General features: G+C 43.1%; 1 protein-coding gene across 13 annotated transcripts in view; it reads right to left on the bottom strand.

Annotated features, from left to right (window-relative positions):
• The window catches only part of LOC117233211, a 192,695-nt gene that overhangs the window by 3,313 nt on the left and 163,243 nt on the right, over positions 1-26,139 (bottom strand). For 7 of the 13 annotated variants that reach the window (XM_033493306.1, XM_033493299.1, XM_033493307.1 and 4 more), the window contains 17 exons: positions 25,460-25,611; positions 24,016-24,125; positions 17,091-17,288; positions 15,311-15,403; positions 14,767-15,003; positions 13,698-13,778; positions 12,943-13,092; positions 12,384-12,404; positions 11,972-12,239; positions 11,415-11,810; positions 11,174-11,314; positions 10,905-11,095; positions 10,445-10,678; positions 9,469-9,954; positions 9,067-9,249; positions 8,876-8,978; positions 8,634-8,768 (listed from right to left, as the gene is read on the bottom strand). In XM_033493306.1, the coding sequence (XP_033349197.1) occupies positions 8,634-8,768; positions 8,876-8,978; positions 9,067-9,249; positions 9,469-9,954; positions 10,445-10,678; positions 10,905-11,095; positions 11,174-11,314; positions 11,415-11,810; positions 11,972-12,239; positions 12,384-12,404; positions 12,943-13,092; positions 13,698-13,778; positions 14,767-15,003; positions 15,311-15,403; positions 17,091-17,288; positions 24,016-24,125; positions 25,460-25,611 (3,179 nt within the window). Of the gene's footprint in view, positions 1-3,993; positions 7,837-8,094; positions 8,171-8,633; positions 8,769-8,875; positions 8,979-9,066; positions 9,250-9,468; positions 9,955-10,444; positions 10,679-10,904; positions 11,096-11,173; positions 11,315-11,414; positions 11,811-11,971; positions 12,240-12,383; positions 12,405-12,942; positions 13,093-13,697; positions 13,779-14,766; positions 15,004-15,310; positions 15,404-17,090; positions 17,289-24,015; positions 24,126-25,459; positions 25,612-26,139 lie in introns of those variants that run through there. The other 6 variants (XR_004493281.1, XM_033493310.1, XM_033493311.1 and 3 more) reach the window with 6 other exon arrangements.

The following is a 26,139-nucleotide window of genomic DNA, read 5'->3' as shown; positions in this document are numbered from 1 at the left end:
CAACGTCTGTTTTAGTCGAGTGTCGAGGCGTCTCTGGAAGACGAGCGATCTACCGCGGCCAGAGCGATCGTTTTATCGAACGTAGTCGTTCTTCAAACAGAAAACGATCCAAGCCGACCGGTTTTCAGTAAAGTAAATACCGCGATAACTCCGTGAATTTTTTCCCGAACAGTCTCATGTTATTCTTGTTGTCGCACGAGCGTCGAACAAATGACCACGTCGCGATCCACTCGAGCCCGTTTCGTCGATCTTAATCTTCATCTTGGACCTCTCTTTTGTCTTGGCGGAAGGAATTTCATTTTGAAATTGAATGGGTCGCGTCTTGTTTGCTAAATTCGATTCGTTCCTTTTCCGTTGGTTTAATACTCCTGCGATACCATGTACAGTTTTCTCCTCCCTTTTTTCTTCCACGTTTCTTTGTTATATATTTTTTTTATCAATTTCTACTTAACTTTTACCAACGCAATTACTTTTGACCTTATCTTAGACATTTATGTTTTCAAAACCTAGAAAAGTTGCCCCAGAAAGGAGATGGCGGTTAGAACCGAAAAAGAATCGATGATCTTAATACAGATAAATAATTTCGATAGACAAGCAATTAACGGATATTTAGATCTCGAGAGAAAAGGCCATTTTGTTTGGAAGAACGTTCAAATCGTCGAGGCAATTTTTTGCAATTATACCGAATCGAGCCAGACCTCTGCTCGCATCGAGACGAAAACGAGTTTGTGTCCAGCGAAAGAAGTGGCATAGAACATTAAAAGTTCAAGCACCTTTTTAACGGGAGTTCAAACGCGAGAAGCCAAAATCGAGGCGACCCACGCATAGAATGGTCCGGACGATAAAAGTCAGGTATATTTTTTACGCGTTTCTCGTCGACAAAAATCGTCGCAAAATCAAGCTGCGAGACGGTGCTCGTAAAAAATCGTGGTTCGTCCTATTGCATTTTGCAGGTCTGCACCGAGAAAATTGCAACATACGAGATGATTATTCGTATAAAACTTGAGACAAAGCGGTATCGAAGATACGTTCTATTCTATTAAACGTAAACAATGATAAAGAAATTCCTATTGTAAAGGCAGTTCGATGGAAAATTTCGATAAAATCTCGATTAGGGACAGCGTCGAGAGAACGTTTACCTTTCAACGCAATTAACGCTTTCGGAATTATTTTCATAGAAATCGCGGTAGACGTAAAAAACATTCAAAACGAAAGAGTAGAAAAATAGCGGGAAAGGAAAGCGAATGAGAATCGAAAGAGGCAAGAGAACGGATAACGTCTTCTTTGCTAACGCGTTTCTCTAACTCTCACCGCTCGATAAAAAGATTCTTCGACATTATTTCGGCAGGATTGTTTATATCACGATATTGTTTATTCACGATCGAATCGTTTCAGATCGTTGCCTCGCTTCGATGGAGCGCGAATATCGATCGAATATCGATTGGGAAAAGAAAAGTAGGAAAGTAGCGAGATGAACGAGGAACGAAGATGAAGAGGGATCGAAGATGGTCCTTGGCTTTGGACGAGTTCTGCGCTGAGTAAAAGAGCTACATAATGGTCCTGGGCTGCGAAAATAGAAAAAGATAGCGAGGCAAGACCGCGGCTTTTTCGTTACGCGAATTAAAATGCCGGCTGCATCGGATTATCCTTCGGCTATTATTCCGCGGGTTGCACTGCGAATACAAACGCCGCGAATCCATACCCATACCCAGAATAGATGTACGTTTTAACCGACACGATAATTCGTACTATTAACGATCTGCCGCTTATCTTTTTACTATCTCCCTCTTGGAACGGCTTAATCAGTTTGTCGATAACTTATATTACGCAGGTCTTGTTCGAAGAAATTCGGGAATCGCAGGATTTTTCCCTCTTTTGGTCGAATACTTTCGGCTTCTTTGTAACTTTGATAAAAGTTTTGAAGTAACGTTTCTTTCTCCATCTGTTCTCGTTCTGAAACTTTCGTACAATGCAGCCAAGACGGATTTAGCTTTCAAAGGAAAGAGAGGTTGAAATTTGCAAATTCGTCCTTAAACGGAATGCTTTCATTCAAGCGCATGATTTCGAATTAGTATTCAAGGAATGGATCGAAGAAGAACGGCTAGTTCCCTTTTCATACGTATTCCTCGTTAGTCGTGCACGTTTTCGAGGTTCTTCCTACTTTAGAAGTACGCAGCGATGCGACGTAACTATTTGCGAGTTAGACGGTCGATCCGCCGTGCTATCAGTCTATTGCGTTTCGTTGTGCATCGCGAGCATAAAAAATTTATGTATGAAAAATCTATTATCTTCCACATCGGCATTCTCGCCGATATCGAATCGATCGACGAAACTAATTCTTTCTTATTCATCTTTGTTATGTACATTACGTCTATCTAACAAGCATCGATATCGAATAACGAAGAAACGATGACAATTAAATCTTCGGGTCTTATCGTTAAGTTTTTCGAAAATGAGACTGTTGGAAATCTTTCGACTCGTTGAAATCCTATGCAGACTGACCTTCGAGTTGCAGATCGACGAAAGAGAAAAAAGAAAATGGAAACAAAGCGAGAGAACCGCAGGCCACGTAACGTGTCCAGGCACTTGGTATAAATATCGACAGATCGTTTAGTTTCGACTCGACGATATTATTGGACGAGCATAATTAATAATAAAAGTTATCAACGGCCTATTTTTATGTACGGTAGAGTATTTGAGTATCTGAACGAAACTATGTATCAAACTTGTAACGTCTACAACGACGTGTCACGTAGTTGTAGAAATGCGTTGTAACGGCTGAACATTTTGTCGTTTTCTAGTTACAAAGTTTTAGTACTTAGGACATCGATCGGATCGTCAAGTATTAAAATGAATATTACGCAGTGCGATAAAAGTACAGAGGGAAATATTTATCGAGATCGCGATACAAAATGCGAATTGTCAAAAAAGAAACGTAAGAAGGAGAGTTAAAATCGACGTTAAAGCAGACACAAAGGGGAGCTGCTTAAAGCGACGTTGACAGAGAAGTAAAGAGAGGAGGACTCACCTTCGCGACAAGCGGGTAACTCAGAAAAATCGTGGCTTCGGCCGAGTGTTAAGCTCTCATATATACCCAGGTGGGCCTCATTAGGATTCAGGTGCAAGACCTACAAAGGCCTGGCACGATTGGTTGGTTCGTCGACCCTCTGCCTCCCGTCAACCACGAGGGGGACAATCACGCGACGATCACGATTCGTCACAGCTGATGTCTCGCTTTTCGGATCAACCGACTCTTCTCCTTCTCCGATTCATCATCGATCCCTTTGTTCCCATCCTGTCCTTCTCTCACACTCTTTGCTTTCATCCTTCTTCATTTACGGATATCTTGTTAACTTGTAAGTCGCAAGATAAGATCAATACAGATTGATCGTATTTTTTACACGCTCTTTCTCAAAATTCTCGGTGTATTCGAATTTTCATTGTATCGCATGTATAAAATTGAGAGTATTTTCCGAGAGGGAGACGGTCGGTCAGACACTAGGATTACCTGTACTTCCATCTTTTTCATCTCATTTCCTGTTCAAGTTTTCTGTCACTTATATGGTATCGTAATTACACAATAATTCATCGAGAGATACTTGTCTCAAAATTGAAATTTTCATTATCATTTGCATATTAATTCGTTAGCTTTCATCGATCAAACGCGCGTCGTTAGCCAATCGAAAGTTATAACATTTTGTATCTAAACGTGTTTTACGTGTCCGCGACATATTAACGCGTAGCAATTTTATTAATTTCATCTCATTATCTTGAGAGAATAAGCCGACGGCAAAGTCGAATGCAATCGAAAACAAACTAAATCTTTTCTTCAAAATAAACTCGTGCCTGGAACGTTGTAAGACATCGTTGTTGTTAAGAGGACGCAAGTACTCGTAATTTTAGAATATTCTTTTCAAAAGTACCTGAAAGATACAACGAACGTTTGAGTCAAGGTTTCGAATTTTACGTAGAAGGTAAAAGAAGAATCTCGGCTCATGTAATATGGATTTTATTTTATTCGTGTAACAATAACAGTTCCTGTTTCCACAGTAGTTTTCTTTTACAATAGCGTTTCGGTGTTTACGTCGCTCTAACAATCCGCCTGGCGCAGTGGCAACCGCAGAAACCAACCTGTCGCTGATTTCTCAGGTACCATGGACCAATCGGACGTCGAACGAGGAGTTTGCAGCGATGAACGAACGTATCGTCCTTTCTTCCCCGAACTTTTGCCTTCAACGTTCGCGATGATTCGCGCTGGAATTGTACTCCATCCACAGAGGAACGTTCTTAAAAAGGGCACGATGGTACCGATTGCCTGAAACGGCTACTCTTTACGAGCTAAGCTCTTTTTCTCGACCTATTCGCTTCCCGAAGGAGCGATCGCGATTCGATCGTTGGTTTCACCGTGTATTCTACATCGTACACGGATCATCGTATCGTAAAAAACTATTCCTAATGTCGATGCCTGTGGACCGAAGAGTTCTCGATAATAGTAACGCATTTCTACTATTAATTAGCGTGATTAGCGAGATACGTTTCTCGGGGTTGACAGTCGTCGAGGGGAGATCCTTAGATTTAATCGTTTGTGCTGCGCGTTAGTCTCGCTGGTTTCCGCTTCTTTTATTCTTCCTCGTTTAATTGACGAGCAGTTGCCGCGTTTCGCGATCGATCTGCTTTTGCGAGTGTAATTTGGCACTCTTCGATTTCGCTCGAACGCTCTCGTCGTTCCGAATTGTCCAAGCATTTTAACAGATTGCGACCGTACACGATAGCTTACGAACATTAGAGCACGCTTTTGCGACGCTTCGCGTCTCAACGCTGCCTTACTTCTTAGTCCTTTGAAGCGTTGCTTAGCATTTTCTGCTACGTTACGAAGACTTTGTTATTTATGTCGTTCACTGTTCGATAATATCTAATCTGAACGACCTAGATAAAAAGAGAGATCGATAATCCCGAAAAACCCGTTTAGTCTTTGATTAAAATGATATCAACGAATTCAATTCCCGCTTCAAAGAATTAAGTTTCGATTAAATTTCCATCGAATGGATACGATGCTAGACACTTTTATGGAACTTATCTAGTCGCACTTTCGAGGTCGTCCTTTTTTCTCATATTGTTGGACAATACGTTGGACAATCTCGGGTGACAAACGCGAGAATCGACCTCGGAAAAATATAATACACGCTGCTCGGAAACGTCAAAAGCGGCGTAAACGATTCACGTAGAACGAAGAACGATGTTACAGGACGCCTCCAAAACGTACAGATGTATATGTTACATGTTCCTTAAATTACAGACGATTCAACGTCGGTCAAACGTATGCATCCGTATGAAGAAGTTGGTAAGAAAAGTATCGAATAGAGTGGCGAGTGTTCGAGTGATTCGTGCGTCGTATAAATCCATGCGTTTGATCGCGTCGAAGTTGGAGCAGATCTACGAATGAAAATACCGATCGAACTTGTAGAAAATAATCGCAATGTTGCATCAAGTATCGTTCTCTTATTTGTCAAAAACGCGACATATAATATACGCTTAGAACGGTACGATTAAAGGAATTAAAGGTCCGTTAAAACGAGTCATTAGATATTTTATTTCATTTTTTACTAGATTACTAAACGGTATTAACTTAATCTTTCGTGATTGCTTTAAAGTTCTTACTTTAAGACTTTCTTAAGCCTGACGGAAAATGGACATTCCGATTGTTTCTTTGTACAACGTCTGAATAATAGAATCATGTTCTGTACAGAATTTCCAGGTATCGATAGACTGTATTAATGACTTGTATTAAAAGACTATTGTCTTTATTTTGTTTAAAAGTTATTGACAATGAAAATCAATCGGTTATTTATACATCATTCCGTATTAAGAAATATGTTGTTTAATTTGTAACGTCTTACATTATTTTTGATTGAAACAAGCGTTAATTCATCTACTTATACGACTGCTGTACATCGTTACGCGACGATAACGTTGACAATAAACGTTTCACTGCAACGACTCGATCGTATCTCGCACGTTAAAAACAAAGTTTAAAGCACACAGAGAGACGTTCGAAGAACTTATTTAAAATTTCATATACCCTCGATCGGTGTTTCACACTATAAATCCACTCTAGTCTCAGTCAGTTCAATGCGATCGTTACTTATAGCGATCTTTATTAATGTTTAACTATGTTGCGCCGCTCGTAGCATCTACCGTAAATTCAACCTTAAGTTTTACCTTATTCTTTTTACCTTATCGCTAATATGCTCGTTTCTCTTACGTAAATTCGCGGATGACTTAAACCGATGATTCCCGAACTCGTTGCAATATGTACAGATACAATAAATTATTTGTTGTTGATTAACGTTACTGTAACGTAAACGTAAACTCGAAGAAGTATTTGCGAAAGGACGAGTTTGCGAAGCACGACTTTGCGTAACAGACAAATTTCACTGAATTCGACCCATATACGCGTATAAAGCTTATTTCATTTTTACCTGTATTAACGAAAAACTTGCAAAAGGATAGATTTGATAAAAGAAGAAAAAGAAATTACGTAGGAATGGTAATACTTGGAGGAATTTATAGTTTGATAAAACTGCGATATAGAAATTTTTCGTAAGACAGCACGAGAAATAAAGGCGAGATATAAAGTGTACTTGATTCTTCCAGCTGTTTATAGTTAGCCGAACTCTCTGATTAACTATATTTCTGAGTGGGTACTTATTTTATCCCTATACTCGGTTCTCTTTCTCTAGCTAATGGCATTCGCACGAATTAAAGGAATTCGATTACAGTCATTCGTTAAATGAGTCGCATTGTGCGATCGTTTCTTAATTTATTATTATTGCTAGTGATAGAAACTCGTGGAAGCATTCTCTTCGGGTAGAAGAGTAAACATCGAGTCAGAATGGCGTCAAGCAAGATGGCATCAGAATATTTATTACTAGAACGTTTTACGTTGGAGCAACATTTACGATTATAGAATATAGGCTTCGTAATTAGTCTTTAATTTTACGACGACGGAATTTTATATGTTTCGTGTATTTATCGTTAAAAAATGTATAAATACGAATAGAAGCATCCTTTGAATACAAATATCTCGCGAAACCGTGGAACAGAAGTATGTATTCTTAATGCAGATTCGGTAATCCAAGGATGGACGACGATTAAAGTCTTAGGCGTATCGAAACTTGAAACCATCCTGTCTCGATGTCACGATTAAACGATAAAACGCTTCAAGTAGAAAATAGCAAATACAAGTTATTTTTCGTTAGTCGATTAAATCAGACGATACTTATTACGAACGAAATCAAACAAAAATCCATTAAAAAAAGAGCATGTAATAAAAAATTAGACAAAGAATTGAAATAATCATTCGAATATTTACTATTTTCTTCTATAAATATCATTCACCTAATTCTGTTCGACACCCATTATACTGCTAGTCCTTATCGACGATCCAGAGAACAGCTATTTATTATCAGTTTATTTAATCCATGATTATGTACAATATTCACGCAAATAAAAAAAAAAAACATCGTTTTCTTTACTTTTTATATAATCGTAATAGCAAGTATCAGACGAGTCAGTCGTCTGTTATGAAATTTGATAAAACGTTACACGAGGAAAGATGTTTGTTTCTCTGTTGTTCCGGGCTGGCAGTAGAGTTTTCTCTTTTGTGCTAAAAGGACCTGTATTTGACAGCTATGTCCGATGGACAATAACGACCTTGATCACCTTACGAGTAATAATTCTCTCTTTGCTGATAGAGCGGTAATGGTGTTACGGGCGAGAGATCCTCGTCTTCTAAGCTCGATTCGGTCTTCAAAGGAAGAGTGGCCAGTGCTTTCACTGTTAAAGCGGAGAAGTTAACGTCAAATCAATGTGAAAAACTCGCAGCAGGATTTTTTAAACTCGAGGTTTATGTATTTGTATTTGTTATAGAAATTTCTTCAAGATTTTCGAACGATTAATTTACTTTTCCAACGAACGTTCCATATCAAATAAGATTACCGAGGAAAATGAAAATTAATCGAGGAAAGGATGTATGAAGGGTAGTAATGTAGAAAAAAAAATGAAGAAGAAGATGAAAGAAAAATATAAACAAACCTGAGAAACGATAATATGATGTGCGTGTCCTATATGGGAAGATGGAGGAAGCATGTCAGTCAGTGTGCCTGGTTACCTATACACAGCACAAACAATCCAAACAACGCTCACTACATATGACACAACGATATACGTATATCTCACATCGATAAGACTTTCAACGAGGAAATTAATTACATAGTCGAAATAAAAATATTCATGACGGCGCATGCCAATGAAAAACATTTCCAACGTCTTATGTACGAAACTGTCAAATTCTTAAACAATCAAGTATCCCGAGTCTAAATACTATCGCTAATTGCCGATAAAAATAAGCAATTCATTTCGATCGATAGGTGACGATATTCGTCCGGTTCCGTTATAAAATATACAACGAACGAATCGAATAAGCGTAAGCCTTCCGCACTAGGAAATAGCAGAAGGCACGAAAGTCTACCTAAACATTGGTCATGCTGTCACACCACTAGTCGCTATATATTAGATACAAGCAGAATAAATCAAACCAATAAACTATTTATTTATAACAAACTGCGACGTACCCGCCACCATCTTGCTCTTTTCCATAACTTGCTTGGCCAAAATTTGATTCAGTTGCAAAATGTGATCTCTTTGCCGTTTCTCTTCCACTACTTTTCTCTTCAAGCTGTCTGATTGTTCGATATTGATATTATCGTCTGAAAGAGATAACGAGATAACGATTCGCGTGACTATTTAATATTTGCGATCTTTCATTAACTTAAAAACTAATTTGTCGTTAAAACGAAGTTGCACGGATGCATACCGCTTCCATCTGGCGCAGTCACGGTTGTTTCCGACAGCATCTTTCTTATCGCTTCGGCTTTCTTCAATCGTTGCTCTTGTTCCTCCGCAGTTAATTCCGGCGTCTGGAACGCGATTGTTTCAACGTTATACCAAAGCATCGATACAGTGGCGTACAAACTTATTTACGTATTTACGTCGTAAATTTGTCACCTGTTCAGGGATATATCTTTCAGGGATAACGATCTTGTTGGGCGTTCCTAGCAGCTGATCGATGGTACTCTCATTATACTTCAGCTCTTTGTGACTCAAAGTCGATCTTACGACATCCGGAGCGTTGATCCTCGGCCTGAGCGCTCGTTCCATATCAAGATCATCTCTGGCTCTTCCCATTCCCTAGGGAACATCAAAAACGCTTCTATATCGACCGCGCGCTTTACTTCAACGACACACGCAACACGACAAAACGACGCCAAAAAAAAAAAACGACAAAACGAAGGTATGACAAAAACGGAATCAACAAAGGAAAAGAAAAAGGAAATTAAACGAATGTACGTGAACGAGGAAGACAACGAGGAGAAATATGAAAACATAAAATACAAAAATAAACGATACCATCTTCGAGAAGGTGTCTTCTAGATCGAGAATGGGTTTGCTACTGGACACGGTATAGTGTCGTCTTTTCTCGCGGGGAATTTGCCTGCGCCTCGGCCCCTCGATCTTTTTCTCCGTCATCTCCTTGATGATCTGTTTCGCCGCCTCGCTCTTGAAAATGGGCGACAATTGCGGCGAGTTCGACGCGTTCACGTTCAACGACGAACCGAACATTCTGTCCTGGCCTTCGAGGTTCGTCGGTGACAACAACTCCGGACTCACCGGCTCCGGGATGCTCTCGTTTCTCAATGGATTCTCGTAGTGTCTGTACGGTGGGTAGTACGGCGGCTGATGATGGTTCGGTTTAATCGGATAATTCTGCTGGCTGGGGCTATAGGACGGACTGGTCGAGTAATTCGGCGAGCTCATAGGCACGTGCGAACTCGAAGCGAGGCTCTCCGTATACGGCGACAGAGTACTGTCCGAGCTTCCATCTTGAGTTTCGAACTGCGTTGATCGGCAAGCAGAATAACGGAGGGTGACGAAACGAGGGCCGAACAAAATAAGGCATCACGGAAGGGTGAAAGGCGAAACCAACGAAAACAGAGAAAATGAAGAAAATGTATGAAATCATATGTATCCTATACGTAGTTGATGCTGGTACTCTGGCGATACTGTGTTCCGGCGCTGAATGCGAATGTCTCTATCTCAAAATCAGAATGCACAAATATTACGACGAAACAAGTAAAATTTGGTGATTCGCGTTTTGGATTTTGTATGTCAAAAACATCGAAAAATTGCAAGTAGCATGCAAAAAAAAAAAGGTTTAGTATACATAGATTACATCGTACGAAAACAAAAAATATAATATTAGCACGACGAAAAATTTATCGGGGAAAGGTAATGAGGAATAAATCTTATTAGTTCGTCGGTTAATTGACATATCCGTATCGAAAAAGGCGAATAGGGAGAAGTCGGTAACGCGTGGTTAACTTACCCTGACTTTATTTCGTCTGGCTAGCATGGTTCTCAGAGCGTGCATACTGTCGCTTCTGGGAGGAGGCACTACCGGAACCTGATGAATCTCGGGCTGCTGTTGCCGCTGTCCGCCGAAACCTCTCGGTAAGGACATGCTTCTTTGGAACTGCACGTCGTCCAAATCCGTCAGCTGGACTGTGCTTTGAGCGTGAATCATCGGCGACTCTTCTACCACCTTTCCCAATTGAGCCTTCTAAGAATAAATCGATCGAAAATAGAGCAAAATAAAATCAAAGCTGCGACATCGTCGATCGTTTGTCAAAGTTACCCGCTACTCAGGCTCGAAATAAACTGACAGAAAGTCTTTCTTTAATCGTTACTTGTACCATGATAAGATATAGAAATATTTTACCACGGCGAATATAAATTATATCGATCGAACGCAGTAAATGGAATCGTGGAAAACTCGAAGAAATTACCTCGAACTTCTGAGAACCTTCTAAATCATCGTCGCACAATCTCTTGGCACCTCCAGGCGCCTGAAGCCCGTTCGTTAATGGAATTCCAATGTTTCCAGTTCTGTCTCCTCGATCTCTTTGCCGTCTTTCCGATTCCCGTTTCACGATTCGCACGGTCTTAATCTCTTGTTTCTCACGGTTGTGGATTAAACCTTGAAAACGTTATTATCGCAAAACATCGATCGCTGTTGTGTTAAGGTCTGTTAGTTTCGCGTTATTGCTTCACTTACCGGCGAACTTGTTGTCCTCGTTTTGTCTGTAATTATCGTTTAGTAACGTTTCTTCGGCCAAGGGTGGCGGCGGAGGAGGTGGAACGTACTCCGGCGGTGGAATCGTACCATTCGTCAAGTTTTCGTCTTGTCTGTTGTTCTCTGAATCAGTTGAACGTATTATACGATTGATGGACGATGAGAGAAACTTTTGCCAAAAGATAATTCCGATAGGTTAAGATCATATGTGTTTTGCGCTTACCGTGAATTCTAGACTCCGTGTTGACGTATAACGGAGAAACGTTCGCTTGCATCAGGCTTCCTTTTCCCTGCATTTGATCCTTTAGAAGCTGTTGCTTCAACTGATGTTGTTGAATCTGTTCTCGTAACTGAGGGGAAAGCGAGGAAATATGATTCTGCGGCGACTGAGGGTACGATTGTAGGTTTGTCTGCTGACGATTCGTGGGGGACGAGTCTTTGATCTGTATCGGTGAACTGAAATGCGGATACGGTCCACCGTTCTGCTTGCCACGAGGCGACGAGGACAGCGCAGGGCTCGATGGCGAATCCAAACCGTGATCCAGAGTTATCCCAGAATCAAGATCGGTCTCCAACCAAGAGTTTTGCGTTCGTTTCTTTGGTTGGTGCACTTGAGGAGCTGCGTTGGTAACGTAAGAACGAAATCTCATTTACCTCATCTCGCGATATACTTTGGTTCTTATTATTTTCAAACGTAGGCTGTGTCACGCTTTCAACGTTTTTCTAAGTTCAACGTCTCAAACGATCTCCGTACTTCTCAAAAACAACGATTCGGCTTACCAGAAGTAGGTTGCGGTCGAATCTGTTGCACCAGACTGTGTGACTTCTCCGTTAACTGTCTAACTTGAATGCTCAATTCCTTTCGTTGTCTCTGTAGATCCCCGACCAATTGTTGAACTCTTCTCAATTCTGCTTCGAGAGGGCCAGTCGTGGCCGAAGTGTCTCTGGTCATATTTCCTGCATACCTCCTCGATGCTTGCAGCTTCTGTCGCAGCACCACCAGGTCTTGTTCCAATCTCGCATTTTCCGCGACCGTTTCCTCGAGTTTCTGAAAGGCAAAGATACGGGAAGATTATTCGTTGCCTTTACAGGAACAGAGTTAAGAAGCTAAAAGTTTCGTCGAGAACGAAAATGCGAACAGAACGGTCAACGAAACGGAAATCTATCTATTTCTGTGTTTTGATCGATTTACCTGGAAGAATACCGGCTTTACCTGGAAACAACGAATCGACGATTAAATCAGGCAAATCAGTTCCTTGGAGAACGAAGCGCGCGATGCGTGCTCGCTATTCTTCTACTTCTACATAGTAAAAGACCAGCGTCCAATTCGTCGGACTTTCTTCGAAAATGCGAAACGGAGAAACCCCGATTACTTTTCGCGGGGCGGAAACCACGAGCAACTTCCCGTTCTCCGAAGAATAGATCGCCGGAATTTATTCCGGCGAAAGAAAACTTCCCGATTGAATCCGCCACCTCCGTCGTCGAATGGAAATTCGCATAAAACCGATTAAAGTTTCGCCGTGCGTGGGAATCTGCCGAAACTATTCGCGATCAAGTAGCGTCTGTCGTTGAAACTTAAAAATTGTTCCCGATAGCAACTTTTTTGTTTCCCGAACGGACGAATCAGGACGACGGCGTCTATTTTACGTTAAACTTTTTCTCCGTTAATTTTCCTTCCTTCTAGCCTGATGTTCGCTGATCGAGGACAAACCGCGATTCCAAGAGCCTACAGAACGCTTTAAAGTTCGTACCTTGGAGTTGTGTGCCAGCAACACTCTCACTCTGCTCAGCTCTTTTTCCAGAAGGAGCTGCTGCTTTCTGTATCTCTCTGCTTCCACCAAATTGCTTCTGCTGCCCTGCAGTTTATGTCGGAGACCACCTAGAGCTTTTTCCAGAATCTCCTGTAATCGAAATCGAGAAGGTTCAATACGCTGGAAAACTGATTTGGCCCGACCGACTCGAAGATAATAACTGCTGGAAAGCCACCAGATAGCAGGATAAAAATAATTCATCGATGAAATTCGATTTTACGAAATATTTGGTAAAATTGGTCAATTTCTTCGTATCCCAAAAGAAATGACTTTTTCATCTTCCAGATACCGCCGTTGACAGATGTATCTAAATATTTTTATACCAACATTTTTACGTAGCGCTCCTTTTCTCACTCTACGATCAAATCTCTCTCGGATCTGGACATGGCGGATAATTTACAATTTTTTTACGATTCTGCGTCCGATAATCTGTTCCAGCGATTCCACTGTTAAACGCAACACGCGTTCACTGTACGCTGTACGTTCACCGTCACACGATGCGCGCTATGGCTTCAATTCGAACGGTATATCACGTCTGATATGTACAACGCTCGTCGGACACGTTCCGTCCACGACGATTCGAAAACGCGAAAGAACGATCTGTCAAAGAATAGTTTGAAAACGAATGGAAGAAAGGAAAGCGGAGAAGGTCGGGCGCGTTTTCACGGTAGAAGATCGGAGATCGCGTTACTCGCCTTGTCTTGCTGAAGACTGTGAAGCGTTCCGGATTCCTCCTGAAGCAGGCGATCCAGTTTGTAGAGCTGCTGCACCTTGGCCTACGACACAGAAGCGACGTGGTGAGTTAACCTTGAAGTTTTGCTTTCCAGTCGAGCGACCAAGGAGTCGCGTTTCAACCGGAATTACCATTCCGCTACAATGAGCTATGGCCACACCGTGTCGTAATCGCGGATCGTCGAAAAGGAAAGAAACGAGAAAAACGCGCGCCTGCGTACCTACGTATAATCGCGATTTTTAACGTAACGTCTCATCGCACGCAGCCAACTGCGTGCAACAAACGTTAACTGTATTCGATGTCGGGTTCGTAATTTTCCCGCGCGTTTTTTCAACCCACGTCGTCTCCTGCTTTACCTCTCTGATTTTCACGTTGGTATTATGCACCGTTATGGGACTTGGCGGTGTGTAATTCGTATTTATCGCGACGTTTTCTCTCGTAACGCAATTTGAGCAAAATGCACGCGCGCGTCCGTTACGGAATGCTTGGAAAGCAAGTATTTATTACGCCGTGCGGATACAAAGGGGCGAATAATTCTCGATATAATTCTAACGAAACCTCCTGTTTCTGTCGATCTTCCACTGCTCTCTTCCCCCGGCTAAACTCAACCGTTCCTTTCGACGTTTCAGCTATTTTCTCCAGAGAGCAAATTTTCCCACAACACCGAGACGCCGTTTCTTTCGTGCTATTTGTTACGAAGCGGGAAACACGGTTAGCAATGCGAGCTAGGCGAAGGAAATGCGGAATCTCGTCGTCGGGTGATTGCGTTCTTCTTCACCGAGCGTAAGCTAGGGTTGCGATAGACGCGAGGCGTTGACTCAAGTATTTTTGCACGCCAAGGTCCTCGTGACGCTTTATGGAACCTTATATTTTCAAGTTTAGAACGTTACTTTCCATGTCTCAGTTATTAAATTAAGCGCGAACAGTATTTCGCGTGAACAGATTCTCGTTTCACCGATACTTTGGCTAACTGAATTAAACGACTGTTATACGCGTACCGTGTCATCTAAACAATCGAGGGAAATCGATACCTGTAATTGTCCGTGATCGGGACTTAATCGGTCCCAATCTCTACGTTCCTCGGCAAGCAAACGTTGCTCCTGCACCTTCTGATTGAATTCCAGACGATGATCCCTCGAATTGTCGTGTGCTAGGTCGTGTCGAGAACCCGAGAAGATATTGGTCCCATTGGCAGTGTTGCGATTGTAGAGGGAGCCCAACTTCACCATGTTGTCCACGAGGTTCACTAGCGGCTTGCCCTTCTCGTACTTTGTGACAAAATATACGAGACCCATTGAATTTACGAGCTTCGATCGCCTTGCTTCCAAGTTTCTCAATTAGCTCAGGTTACGCTCGAAAAACTCGGCCCTCGACGACTCGAACGGAATAATCAAGCACCAGAGAACCGGCCGGAGAACGAATTTCGTTTTGTTAATTTATCGCGCAACTTGCGTCTTTCGAATAGAAATATTCAGCGAATCTTAGTCGGATCGGCTCGTTACCGATGATAAAAATTCACGAGTTTTCGCTTGGCCAATAGAGATACCGGGGGAAAAAGTGGAAAGCGAGTTTTACCTGCTTTTCGAGATCCATCAGATGCTTCTTTAGTTCCTCGAGTTTCTGAAGGTTCTCCAATCGTCGCGGAGTATCGAGCTCTGCCAATCTAGCCTGCGGGTCACAGAAGAATGCCACTTTAAATGTGACACCTGGCAAATTTCCACGCTTCACAGTGTCTATGGGTCTTTTCGCCTAATGGTGCACGCTCGTGTCTTGCGGACAGCGCATTCTGTTTTGCTGACGCAGTCGCGATATTTGATCAACAATGCGAGGAAGGCCGACACTCTGTTCGCAATCACTCGTGTAATTAGTACTTTACTCGAAGAAACGTTCGCATGTTTTCATTATTTTACGAAAAACTTTGACCCTGTTTCCTTGCGATCCGAGAAGAAAGGTTCGAAAATCAAAGAAGGAACGTAAACGCATCGAAAAAGCGCAAGGGCTTGCAAAATCAAAACCGAAAAGTCGCGAGAGAAAAAACGACAGAGAATATCGGTATGTTTGCAGAATGATACACAAGCTCGCGTAATCTGTAGACGATCAAAGGAGACGTTTAGAACAGAACCTGCGAAACGTATGTTCGCACACTCCGCGCAACACACGGATAAATTTACTTTCACCGAGTGCGCCATGCTAAACCCACGAAACACGGACTATGTTACGGCGTATGCTAAACTTGAACGTAAACTAGCACGACGCGACGTGGAGATCGGAAACACGTTTCAGCTTCACTGCGCGTCTCTTCAAATTTACCTAACATTCCCAACGCGTAGCATCGTCAACAAAGAGGCAACAGCGAAAAAAAACGGGATGACACGAGAGTTTGAGCGCGTTCAAACTTTTAATACGCCCCAAGGGCGTGAGAATCGCGAAAAAGGAAACGGTCGAGTCGTTCGTCAGGGTCAGCGCGGAAACGTAATACGATTTCTGGCGGGCAACCAATACACCAACGACGTTCTCGATGCGAGGTGAACGGCGAACGTCAGAGAGGAGAGGTTGGCGGACGTTCTGCGTCCGAAAACGCGATCTACGCGGAAAGAGACCATTTATCAAAGTACACGAGTACAAAGTAGACGAGAACGCGGGAGGACGCGGGAGAACGCGAGAGAACGCGCGAGAAGGCAACATTTCATACGACATTCTAGACATCGACTATTCGCGTTGAGAAGGCACGCTAAAAGACGAGACACACGCCACAGCAGAGAACAAAGCCTCGTCGGAATTTTTTTCTCGAAGAAAGTTCCAATCCTAATGACGTTCTCTCGAAACGTGTCCTTGAAACCGGTTCTTCGCCATGCTCCGCGGCATTTTTCGCGCGTACAACAGGATTCTCGATCGCGACCACCTATCGGATGGTCCTCGTGAAAACATCCGTCTCCGTTTGAATCGTCGAGAATCTCCAAAAACTTTTCAAGAAGTTTCTCCCGAATGCTTCTAAATTCTTGTAAAAAATCCTTGGTAAAATCGAAACTTGACGAGTACGATGCATGAAAAATTGTTTGAAATAACGAGAATCGTTTGCGAGAATGTTGTTCAAATCGCAGGAGCTTCTTCCGTCGGTTTATTTTTCTTATTGCATTACCGAATTCTGATTTTATCGCGTAACGACTAAGGTCTCCTTCTGTGAGAACAATTTTTCTCGAAAGCGGTTCTTGGTTACGGAGGGAAGCCTATCGCGACATCGAAGAGAGAAAAATGACACCAGCCACGACGCCACCGGTCGACGCAGGCTCCATTGTTCCCAGTCGCAGCTGCTACCGTTGGCCCAACGATTCTGTTTCTGAAAATGTCTTCGGACCTGTGCCTCGATCTCCATGTGACAATTCTCCATCGCTTTGTAGATGGTGGCGTTCTGCCGGCGTAGCTGGATCAGCAGGAGCACCAACTCCTCGTGGGTCCTGCCGAGGAGTTCGCCGGCGGACACGCGAACCAGTCCCTGGGTTGCGGCTTGCGGCAGCTTGCGGCCGCCCTCTGCTCGCTGGGAGCTGACGTTGCTCTGTCGAGTCATGCAATCTTTCGTTAGCGATCGCGCGTACGCAAACACCGGCCTCCGGCCTCCCCTCGCGGCGAACTTGGTTCGTTGGCGAACAATTCGGTGTGAACGCGAAAACCTTGAATCTAGCGTTGTTACCGCCGTTCCCTCGGCGGCCCGTCTCGACCAAGAAGATCGATCGAGCTCTGAAAACGCTACGCTCTACGTGCAATCTGCAGTTTACGGTGATCCGATGGAAATCTATGCCGACTAACTTGTCGCGTATGTTGTGACAAGGTGATGGAAACTCGAAAGTTTGCTTGTACAGAGGCGAGCAGGTTATTAGGCTTAGCGAGTTTTTACTGGAAAGCTTATTTCGTTTAATGCCGCTTCTCTTACGATTTCAACCGACCAGTACGGAAATAACCTATAACGAGAAAACGTTCGAGTACGAAGAATATCGTTTAGCTTTACAACGAAATAGGAAATCTCTACGTTGAAAATAATTGATCGATATATGAATTTGATAAACGATACTCGTGCGTTTTTCGCGTCGTGAACACGCGATCGCGAAGTAGTAAATAACATACTTGTGCTGGAAATGAACAAAATTGCAGAAACGGTAAATCAAGCCTAATAATAATTGACACACCTCTGTAAATTGGCGAGATGATCGAAAGTAGGATTTTCAGGTGAAAATCGAAGGCGAAAGATGTGTACGCGTGTTATAACGGATTATTCGAAACAAACATCGTTATTAGTGCGTTCGAACAAAGTTTTACCGAATACCATCGTGTTCGCGCGTATTTGCGCGTAGCACGATGTTTTTCCGTTGAATTTGACACCGAATTATTTCACCGTGCAAAATCGAAACGTATAAACGCCAAGTCGAAAGAATCGTTTGGCCTTTACGTTTACGATGCGTGATTAAGAAGCGTTTTGGTATGATTGGCATGGAAAGAATGAAAAAGAATAAAAAAAACGTATAAAATATCAGACGTTGAACAAGGCCGTTCCGTCGATCGAATGCTGCGTGCAAGAAATAAAATTATACAAAAATTGTTTGATATCGTAAATCATAAACTAAACGGTACTCGGTTGATATTGAAACGAAGAACGACATCGGAGAACCTAAGCTTCAAAAATCCACGCGTCTTACTAAAATCTACGAATTTATTCTACGAATCTATCGATATCTACCAACTAAAACGCGATAGTTGTATAAGGTAAAATTGTTGCATCAATATTTACGAACTACAGATACAAACGATAAATAACCAATTACGTTATTACAGTTTCCATAATTAACGGTCTATCGATTGCCGGCGCTTCTTACAGTATCGGTATCGATCACAGGCTTAAATAGTCCACGACGATATCCAACCTCTATCTTTGCACGAAAGCGACGTCCCTTGTGCGCGAAATCGCAAGAACAACGATATCCCTACAGAAAACTATAACAAATCGCTAAAAAAAACTTTCGACATTGATCTATTCGATCAAATTGCAAAGAAAATGTGGCGGAAAGTCAAAATCTCGGGTCGTCGAAAGCGCTGCGACCCTGTTCCAAATCATCTAACGCGAATCACACCACGACAAAGCTTACATCACTTACGCAAACTGCGTCGGCAGACGTAGATCCTCAACCTTCGACCTGTCTCATCTCCGTTTAAATCGATCTGCGTAGAACCAGTGGAAGACCGCGTTTCGCCGATTCTACGAACGATTCTCGTCCCTGTTTCAAGAGGTCCTGGTCGCAGGTTCCATGGGAAAATCGCGTCTCTTTCCTATGGAAACCGTGGTGGAACGAAGCTTAGGAGCGCGGAAAGTAACTACGTTGTCGGAGAAGCTTCGTATCGACGGGCGTACATCGCGAACACACGAAACCAGCACAATGGAGAGTAGCGAGAGCGTGGCGAAGGTAGAAGGAAGACTTTGGAAGACTGGCGTCATGCCCGGTCTGATCGACTCGCCTGTTCACCGACTCCTACAGTACCCGGCATGCACCGTGGTTCCTTGCTCGGCTTGTCGAGCTATCGTTTTGTATGTTTTGCCTGAGATCTGGCTGGCTTCGCCTCGACCACGCGAGCCCATGTCCCTCGGTTAAGGCAGCCTTTATAACCGAGATCTGATTATAACGTTCCGCTTAAATGCCGGCTCTTTGCGCGATCCTGCCAACCGTTTCTGCGCAATTTTTTCCTCTTTGTTGTTGCTGTTTTCGAATCGTTTCGTTTATCTCGTTGCTGGATAATGAGAGATAAATGATCGAACTTTGTGTTTGTCGAAATAATTGCAAGATCGTGTTATCGAACCTCTTAAAATAGTTCTACCGAAATACAATACCAGAAGCATCAGAGTATGGTTACAAGTAATTCGGTGGAGCTGGTAGAAATCTTGTTGCAAGATATTCTCTGAATTCGTTTGTTCGATTTAAAGGTGCGGATAGCTATTATAACGATAGAGGCGTGTTCCAAGGTCGTTAAAGTTTCGCCAACCGAGCCTAGATACACGGACAAAATAAACTACTGGTGTATCCGTTCTGGTGGTATCTGTATTTAGAAATTTGAAGATAGTGGATGTTTAAATTCGCGTTCGCAAAATTTCTTAAAAGACTGTACGTCCTATCAAACTTAACGTATATATGCCGATACCTACTCCAATTATTTCAGCCACCATTGTTGCTCGCGCAGGGTATTCGTATTTTTCCCAACTATCTCCAAGTGCCCGGATGCGCAAAGAACCTTTAAAACTTCTTTCCGCGATTACACACACGCGGTGTACTGCAAACCGTTCCAAAGGCAACCGAGATTTTCGATTTGCCCTAAGAAACTCGAAAATTCCTCGACTTTCAAACCTTCGGAGCCATCGAGATTAAGACCTTCTAGAGACCCGAGACTTTTAAGTTTCCAGAGTTGTGCGAGCTTTTAACGGTTCAGAGAATCTTCTTTGGCTGATATCGCCGTTCTCCAGTGTCCTCGCTTTCGGAACGATCTTATTTCGACGTAACGGCTACTTTTGCCGGGAAACTCGCGGAAACTTCCATTTTAAGAAACGCGAACTCCGCTTCCTTTTATCCTTATGGATAAAAACTGTTTAAATACAACGTTGATAATCGCGTTTATCGAAATTGTTTATACGTTTGTATTCTCTTCCTGTATATTTCTCGTATCCTCTGTATAAAGTTGCTAGAATTTACATAGCCTTTTAACGAAATAGCACTGAACGGAGTTTCAAAAGTAAAGCAAACATCAATACGCTCGCTATTCCAGATTCATGGCAAATATTCTCGAAATCGCGTTAATAGCGAATCGAAAGCAAAGAAAGGCTGGAATCTTCAAATTAGCGGACTTAATTAAGCTCGAACCTCCTCGAGAGTCCTCTCCATCGTATCGCTCAAGAGGAGGATCGAAACAAAGAAACTCCGCGAGATATGTAACCAACGATATAACGCTTGTCCCAACGCTCTATTCGAGTTGCCTCGATTGTGGAGGCAGCTTAAAGTCCGTCCGCAGTCCCCTGGCACGGTGCCCTTGCTGACCACCGCTGACCGTATGCAGGATCGACCCTGGCCCTCGGTTTTCTTAATCCTCTTTCCCACTCATCCCTTTTGGTCTGCTCTCGCCGTTCCTCCTCCTCTTCATCGTCGTCGTCGTCTTCTTCTTCTTCTTCTTCTTCTTCTTCTTCTTCTTCTTCTTCTTCTTCTTCTTCTTCTTCTTCTTCTTCTTCTTCTTCTTCTCTTTCTCCTTTTCCTTCTCCTTCTTCTTCTTCTCTTTCTCCTTTTCCTTCTCCTTGAATATTTTTCATCCTTTTCTCTTCGCCGGAGACGTAGTGTACCACCGTTTCAATCACTCTGTTCCTTTGCATGGAAGTAACGACAGCGAGAGAACGACACTCGCGTCGCTACTTTGTCGCTAGTCTGTGTCCTGCAGCCTCCAAATAAAGAGACGATTCGAAGGAGCTGGCACTCGATTTTCTGTACGCTTCGATTCGTATTTTCAAACGCGACAGAATATTCTAGAATTCCTTCGACACACGCGAAACAGCTTCACGTTGAAAGTCTCGTGTAACGTATAAAAGTAAGAAATACGCGTTTTCACGCGGAGTAAGTTACAGATACGGTATTATTTTTTCTCGATTGAAAAGAAAGACGAGAAGACTAGATAGACGTCCAAAGTTTCTAATTCTCTATCTACGAAGTGCCCGATTCTTCGCATAAATTTCACGGGACGACAAATGCAATTAATTTCGATAGGATTTCAAATTCACGCTTGCCATATTTCGCTTCGAAGTTTCAAAATTGATGCGTTCGGTATTTGTGAACGGTTAAAGACTGCGAAGCAAAGCCAGACAATAACAAGTTGAAGCATATCTTTGTTACGCAAGATATTTGCGACAAAAGGTCAGGCAATGCCGATTGTTCCGAATACTAACGTCGGTCAGTAAAGAAAGCTCGACAAAACGACAACGACTTGCGTAATACGTATGTGCTAAGCGGAAGATCGCAGAATCGCAAAACGGCAAATTTCCGATAGAATGGAAGCGGAATCGAGGATAAAAGATCATTTCGTAGATCGAACGGTTGCTTCTTGCAGGAGGAATTAGTATGATCTCGAAGGTGTGCTTTCTTGAAACGGGTCTGCGTTACCTTATCTCTTGCAACGTTATCATAATCGTTATTATTATAGCAGATTATTCAAAGAAGCAACTTCTGGTATGAGGTACAAAGATCTATGGTAGCTACGGATTAGCAGAAACCTTGTGATAGACCCGGGAACTGTAATCGATGAAATTATCTTTCGATCGTACGACGGAGATGTCGTTCGAATTGCGCCGATTAAAGTAATCTCTCGCGAAGGCAATCGATCGAGGAAACATACAGTTTGGAAAGTTTGACGAAGTCTATAACGGTTCTAGCGTAGAAAAGATACGTAATATTTTACCGCGGAGTCTGCGATGGGAAATTGGCGATAGTATTAAGGCATTAATTGCAGCCGACGAAATTTCTAGGAGCGAACGCCGCGTAGTCAGCAGGAATGCCAACGACACGTACGCGATAAAACAACTCCGCGTTGCTGCTGCTGCCGCTCGCGTATGCTAATGAATTTCTGGGACAAGCAGGCTGCGCTAATGAAAATGCTTGTAAACTCTGCATCAAACGGACGCGGTTCGATCGTTCTTTCTTTGTGGTGGTTGGATACCGGCCCGTTTACACCGTGTAGAACCAGTAGAGTTGGATTTCTAGCCCAAAGGGAAGCGTACGCGTACATTCGCGAGTTTCAATGGCTTTCAGCGGTTCCTTCGGGCGCGCCGGTTGTCCTTTTCCATAATGGATATCGCTCCCTCTGGACTGTTCCGTTCCGAACACTTTCCACACGTCGAACTTGCGCTCTCCACTCCCCGGATCTGCTCGATCAGACGTTTTTCCTGACACGAGATATCGAAAGAAAACTTTGATCCGCTGTCTTTCATGGGAGGTATCTCTTCTCGTAGTACCAGTATCGTCGCTAACTTTTCCGATATGGAGTCACAATGGCCCTCGATCGGAAGCATTAGCTTCGAATCGGTTTTTTCGAAACCGATTTGGATATGCGAGTTTACCACGAGTCTAGGTGGTAGTACGTTTTACCAGACCTTTGTAAGTTTCCAATTGCTCTAATTGCAAAGAGTGGTTTTCCGGTATTTGCGTATCGCTAATCGTCGAAGCGAATGTAACGTGTAAACGTCAGAAAAGTATAGGAAATGTAACAGAGTGCCCATTCAATTTTCCTGAGCTATCCGAATATGGGTTCAAAGACAAAACAGCGCTGCTAAATCTATTTACCAAATCTTGAAATTGGAAACGCAGAAACAATTAAGATATTATCGTCCTACCTGTAATCGAAGGAATCTAATTAACTAATTGCTCATGATCTTGGAGAGATAGCGTGCCTACCGAATCGAGTAAGTATCAGCTACAGAGTGTAGTGCTCCAAGGATCATCGATTCACGTGTCTCTTAACGACCTAGTCGACCAACCAAAGGCGATAACGCGACAGGCCACGGCCACGCGTAAAGCGAAACTTTAACACGACCAGCGTATCGTGACGCTTGATAACAAGCGTTTCGTTGTAAACCGCGGCTCTACGTTCTCACATTTTACGCCTTAGCGGACAACCTGTGTAGGTGGTGGTTCCTAAACGATCTACGATTAGCGCGCCAGAATCTACCGGAGGTTATTAGGACGATAAACGTTAAACGAATTGAAATCGTCGAGTTTCTAAGCAAGAACGAATTGCACTTGCAACTGGTTGAGCGCCGATCATCTCGAGCGTTGCCGCCAGGTGCGATAACCCTGAGAACCGAAACGCGTTCGCGATTAATTGTATCGGCGTGGCGTAGGCGCTGCGAAATCGTCGGCTCGCCCTAGGCAACGTTTTAATTAATCCAACTAGTGGAATTTGCATGCTAGGACGATAATGCGGACTACTGCACGCTCGCGGGACAGAGCTCGAACAAACCGTATACGTGCTTGCTTGCTTGTCGCGTGACACTAATGGTGTGTACGTACGCGTGAAATATAAAGAAACGGAGTTGCAATTACGCAGTAGGAAGAGGAGAGCGGTAAACAGAAAAGGAGGGGAAGGAGGAGAGTGTGAAAAAAGCGGCTAATCAGTCGAAGCCGTGTCGTTACGTTAGATTCCTTTCTCTTTCCATGCTTCGCCATGCCAATCAACTCGAAGGTTTCGCTTGCGCCAAACTGTCTTTCACTCACCCTTTTGTGCAGCAACTCGTTGCACTCCCATACGCGTTGATTCTGCCTACCAGCCGTGCCCCCGCCGCGGTCCACCTCTCGGCCGATCGGACTCACCATTTTCCTCTCGACTGTGAGCAAATGAAAGGAGTTTGCGAGCTTATTTTTACTCCTCTTGGATTTAAGTCTAGGAGTCTTCTATATCGTCGCTAGTAATTTTCCAACAAGGAAAATATACATACGGTCGAACAAGTGCTCGTGGGAATATCGACGATAAGAGAGACTGGCTTTCCCTTTAATCGTACGAGAAAAAGCATCGTTTCATATGCTTCCCGAGCTGGCCAGATAAAAACGCACAAAGCGGCGGTTAATATTCGCGATACCGACCCAGGCAAGAATTTGGTACGAGCTAAATATTGACTCGATATCGCTTAACCACTGTTCGGACTCGAGCATCGGCTATTCTCGCTAATGTTTGTTCGATAATGTATTTGCCTGGATGTTAACCACGATATTACGCTAGGTATTACAACGTATCCGACGTGCTCCACACGCGCACACATGAAAATCATTTTCCGCAAATTTCTATCTAGCGCGGTGGTTATCTTCGCTTTCGCAAAAGAGCATGACGAATAATTTGTATCGTACATTTGTAGTTTTTAATTCCGTCTTTATGCTTTCTGGATCTTCCACGTAGAAGATCAAGTAAAATTCTTTCCCCGCCATATCTGCGGATAAAAGAAGATATAGAGAAGTGGGGCGAAAGGTTAAGCCTGTTCCTCGCGGGTCGCTTATAACGGCAGTCTCTTTAATTCTCCGGACGAATATCTCGCAGCTGGTAAGCATGGAAGAAAGTTAGTGTCTAGACGGCCGCCCGAGCGCACCTTCGAACAATTAATCTTAACAGCACGGTAAACCTCCATCGCCAAAACCGCGTTCTTTTCGGAGAGCTTGCAAGCTTCTTGCTCGCTTTCCGATATGAATTCTTCGAAACCGCGACTCGATCGTGCGCCTGCTGCTTCTTTCGAAGTTCCAGATCGGTTTATTCTCCGTTTGGAATCGAACGACGATTGCGTCCTTTCAACAGGACTCGAATGAATTGAATTTAACGTGGAACGATATTCGTGAAGCGGAACGAATGGGGTGGGGCAAATTTATCGAAAAGCGCGAACGAAGTTGGCTAAAGTTTCGCTGGGCGTGACAAGTGTTCGAGACGATTTAGAACAGATTCAACGAGTACTCGTGTTTAAACGAGTTGGAGAAATGTGCCGAGACAGTGGTAGAAACGTATACGATAGTTTAAAGAGGTATTAGTACTCGAAGGTCGAAGAATTTAGTCGGAGGTACATGGAAAATTACAAGATATCGAGTAATCGGAGAATCGGAAAAGTCGAGCGAATGAAAGAAATCTCAAAATCGAACGAATACAATGGCGAATGCTTAACGTACAAACGCATATTCTTACTTGGACTATGAACTCGTATATCGCTGTCGCTAGGGCTGGAAACTCTATGGTCGTTCAAGGAAACGACCCTCAAAGCTGGACTCATCAACCGTTGAGTAGCGTGGCCGCTGGGAGATGTTAATCTTATGTCCTTTCCGTCGTTGTTATTCAACCTGCAATTTTGAAATTGAAAATTGAATATTAAGTCATCGTTTTGTCTTATTCGTAATCTCTCATTACCGCTACATTTCTTTGATCATTAAAGTTCCTCTTTCCTTATTTCCAATTAATCTACTCGTACTTTGCGTACGATTCACGTTAGCGTCGTATACATTGTATTTGGTATCGTAACTGCGTAATGATTAATAACCGAATATACGAGGACATGATACAACGAAGATAATAACGTAGACGAAATATCAGGGATGCGACAGAAGCGAATCTTATTCTCGATTAAATTACACGCTGCTTTTACTTGTAAACATTACGGTAAATAAAAAATTGGTTCACGCGTCGATTCTCGAGCCATCGAAAAATGTTTGCCGGACGAATCGGTCGGGATAGTTTTAAGAACGAACGCAACCAGAGGAGAATTGGCTGCGCGCATCGTCCCAAAGCATACGCTAGTTGCACGCGCATACTTCTTACGGCGCGGCGTGAAACAGCCGAGAAAAATGTGTCACCGAGGAAATTCCCATACC

This window comes from Bombus vosnesenskii, unplaced genomic scaffold, assembly GCF_011952255.1.
Source record: "Bombus vosnesenskii isolate JDL3184/JDL3185 unplaced genomic scaffold, Bvos_JDL3184-5_v1.1 scf7180000013295, whole genome shotgun sequence".
NCBI classification, from domain to species: Eukaryota; Metazoa; Arthropoda; class Insecta; order Hymenoptera; family Apidae; genus Bombus; species Bombus vosnesenskii.
The sequence above is the reverse complement of the archived record's forward strand: the minus strand, read 5'-3'. Positions and strand labels throughout refer to the sequence as shown.